Source organism: Poecilia formosa, unplaced genomic scaffold (assembly GCF_000485575.1).
Source record: "Poecilia formosa unplaced genomic scaffold, Poecilia_formosa-5.1.2 Scaffold466, whole genome shotgun sequence".
NCBI lineage: Eukaryota > Metazoa > Chordata > Actinopteri > Cyprinodontiformes > Poeciliidae > Poecilia > Poecilia formosa.
In genome coordinates, this window is record NW_006800405.1 from 154,998 (window position 1) to 156,739 (window position 1,742).

General features: G+C 50.2%; 1 protein-coding gene across 13 annotated transcripts in view; it reads left to right on the plus strand.

The window, feature by feature from the left end:
* The window catches only part of LOC103156135 (disks large homolog 1-like), a 66,469-nt gene that overhangs the window by 37,718 nt on the left and 27,009 nt on the right, over positions 1 to 1,742 (plus strand). For all 13 annotated transcript variants that reach the window (XM_007578071.2, XM_016664082.1, XM_016664083.1 and 10 more), the window contains one exon: positions 1,065 to 1,229. In XM_007578071.2, coding sequence (XP_007578133.1) covers positions 1,065 to 1,229 — 165 coding nt within the window. The remainder of the gene's footprint in view (positions 1 to 1,064; positions 1,230 to 1,742) is intronic.

A 1,742-nucleotide genomic window follows, 5' to 3' on the forward strand; every position in this document is an offset into this window, starting at 1 on the left:
GACCTGCTGACTGTCGGGGTTTCTGTGAGGCGTTCACTGCCTGCTGACTGTCGGGGTTTCTGTTCTGTAACTTCAGGATTTGTTGACAGCAGGAAAGTCTGTCGGACCAGAACCAGACTTTCATTTCTGTATTTGGTGGTTTGCTCTCATCTTGGGTCGATAATCTGTAAACAAAGATCTTCACTCAGAAATGATGTTTGATGACAGAATCGATGGAGGCGGGGCGGAACCAGAACCAGGAAGTAAACCCAGATGATCCTGCTGTCTGTAGTTCTGCTCTGGTCAGTCTGGTCCAAATCTGGACCGACTGGGAAACAAACTGTCCTGTTAAAGCAAACCAGATGTGAAAATATCCTGAAATGTTTTAAGGAAATGCATGTTGGGAAGTCTGCTGCTAGACACACCATTGGCTGTTGGTTGCATGGCAACCAATCCAGGAGCTTTGGACGTTTGACCTGCATCAGCTCGTTTTTAACTTCTTCTCTGGATCATTTGGTTATTTTAGGAGAGAATCGTTTAGGAGCAAAAATCTAAATTATTTTTCTCTTAAATCTCATTTAAACTGAATGTTTCAGGTTCCTGATGCTCCAGCTGCTTCATCTCCCTCTGAGGATTATTGATCTGTAAAGATATCGATCATAAATCAATAACTGGTCCAGTTTAACCAGTCTGATGGATGCTGGTTCAGCCCGTCACCGTGTTCCCGGTTCTGTTGGTTCTGTTGGGTTCTGTCAGAACCAGCCAGAGTTAGAACATCTGAGACATTCCCCTGACCGTTCTCCGGGTCGGACCGGTGCCTCCTGATTGAATGACTCTACAAACTTTAAATGGATCGATTCTGTAGAGAACCGATCCGGATCAGAACCATTCAGGTTAAATGGTTCTGGATTTTCTCCTCATGCTTCCATTCATCCCATCTTTTGGTCCTGAAACGGGTCAGAACCGAGCATTTTGGGCTCAGTTCATCTTGATCTTGGCCGGGTTCTGGTTGCTGCAGGTTCTGCGGAAGCCTGTCAGTCAGAACTCGGGGCTCACTGACCCGCTTTCCTTCTTGTCCTCCCCAGAAGTACCGGCACCACGATGAGGACTCGTCCCCCCAGGACCAGAGCTCCCCCCCCCTCACAGAGGAGGGGGCGGGGCCAGAGCTGGTCCAGGTCGCCGAGAAGAACCTGAACCAGATCGAGAACGTCCACGGATACGTCACCCACGCCCACATCTCACCTATGAAGGTAGGGGGCGGAGCCTAACACTTCCTCCGTGCTACAGCTGATCCGGATCCGGATCCTGATCTGGATCTGATCCTCAGGTCTACAGGGCAGCAGCTCTCTGAGATGCAGTTCAGACTGGATCTGGACTCAGATCCAGTCTGGATCCGGATCCAGTTAACCCTGAGGACTGGTGGTTCAGATCTGGAGTTTCTCCTCTTCCTGTCTCTCTGTCCATCTGTTGATCATGCTGGATGTGTTTACCTGTTCATGTTCCTGTTGCCCCCAACCCACATCAGCTGGAGCTCCTCCAGTCAGGATGGCCTCCTGTGACCTCTGACCTCCTGGCTGCAGCTGAGGGCTTAGCCATCAGCCAATCAGAGGGAGGATGGAGGATGTTTCTGTCTCTGCTGCCTTCATGTGATTCATCAGGCTCTGAAGCTGCTCTGAGGTCATCCAGGTGTAATCCAGGTCATCCAGGTGTAATCCAGGTCATCCAGGTGTAATCCAGGTCATCCAGGTGTAATCCAGGTCATC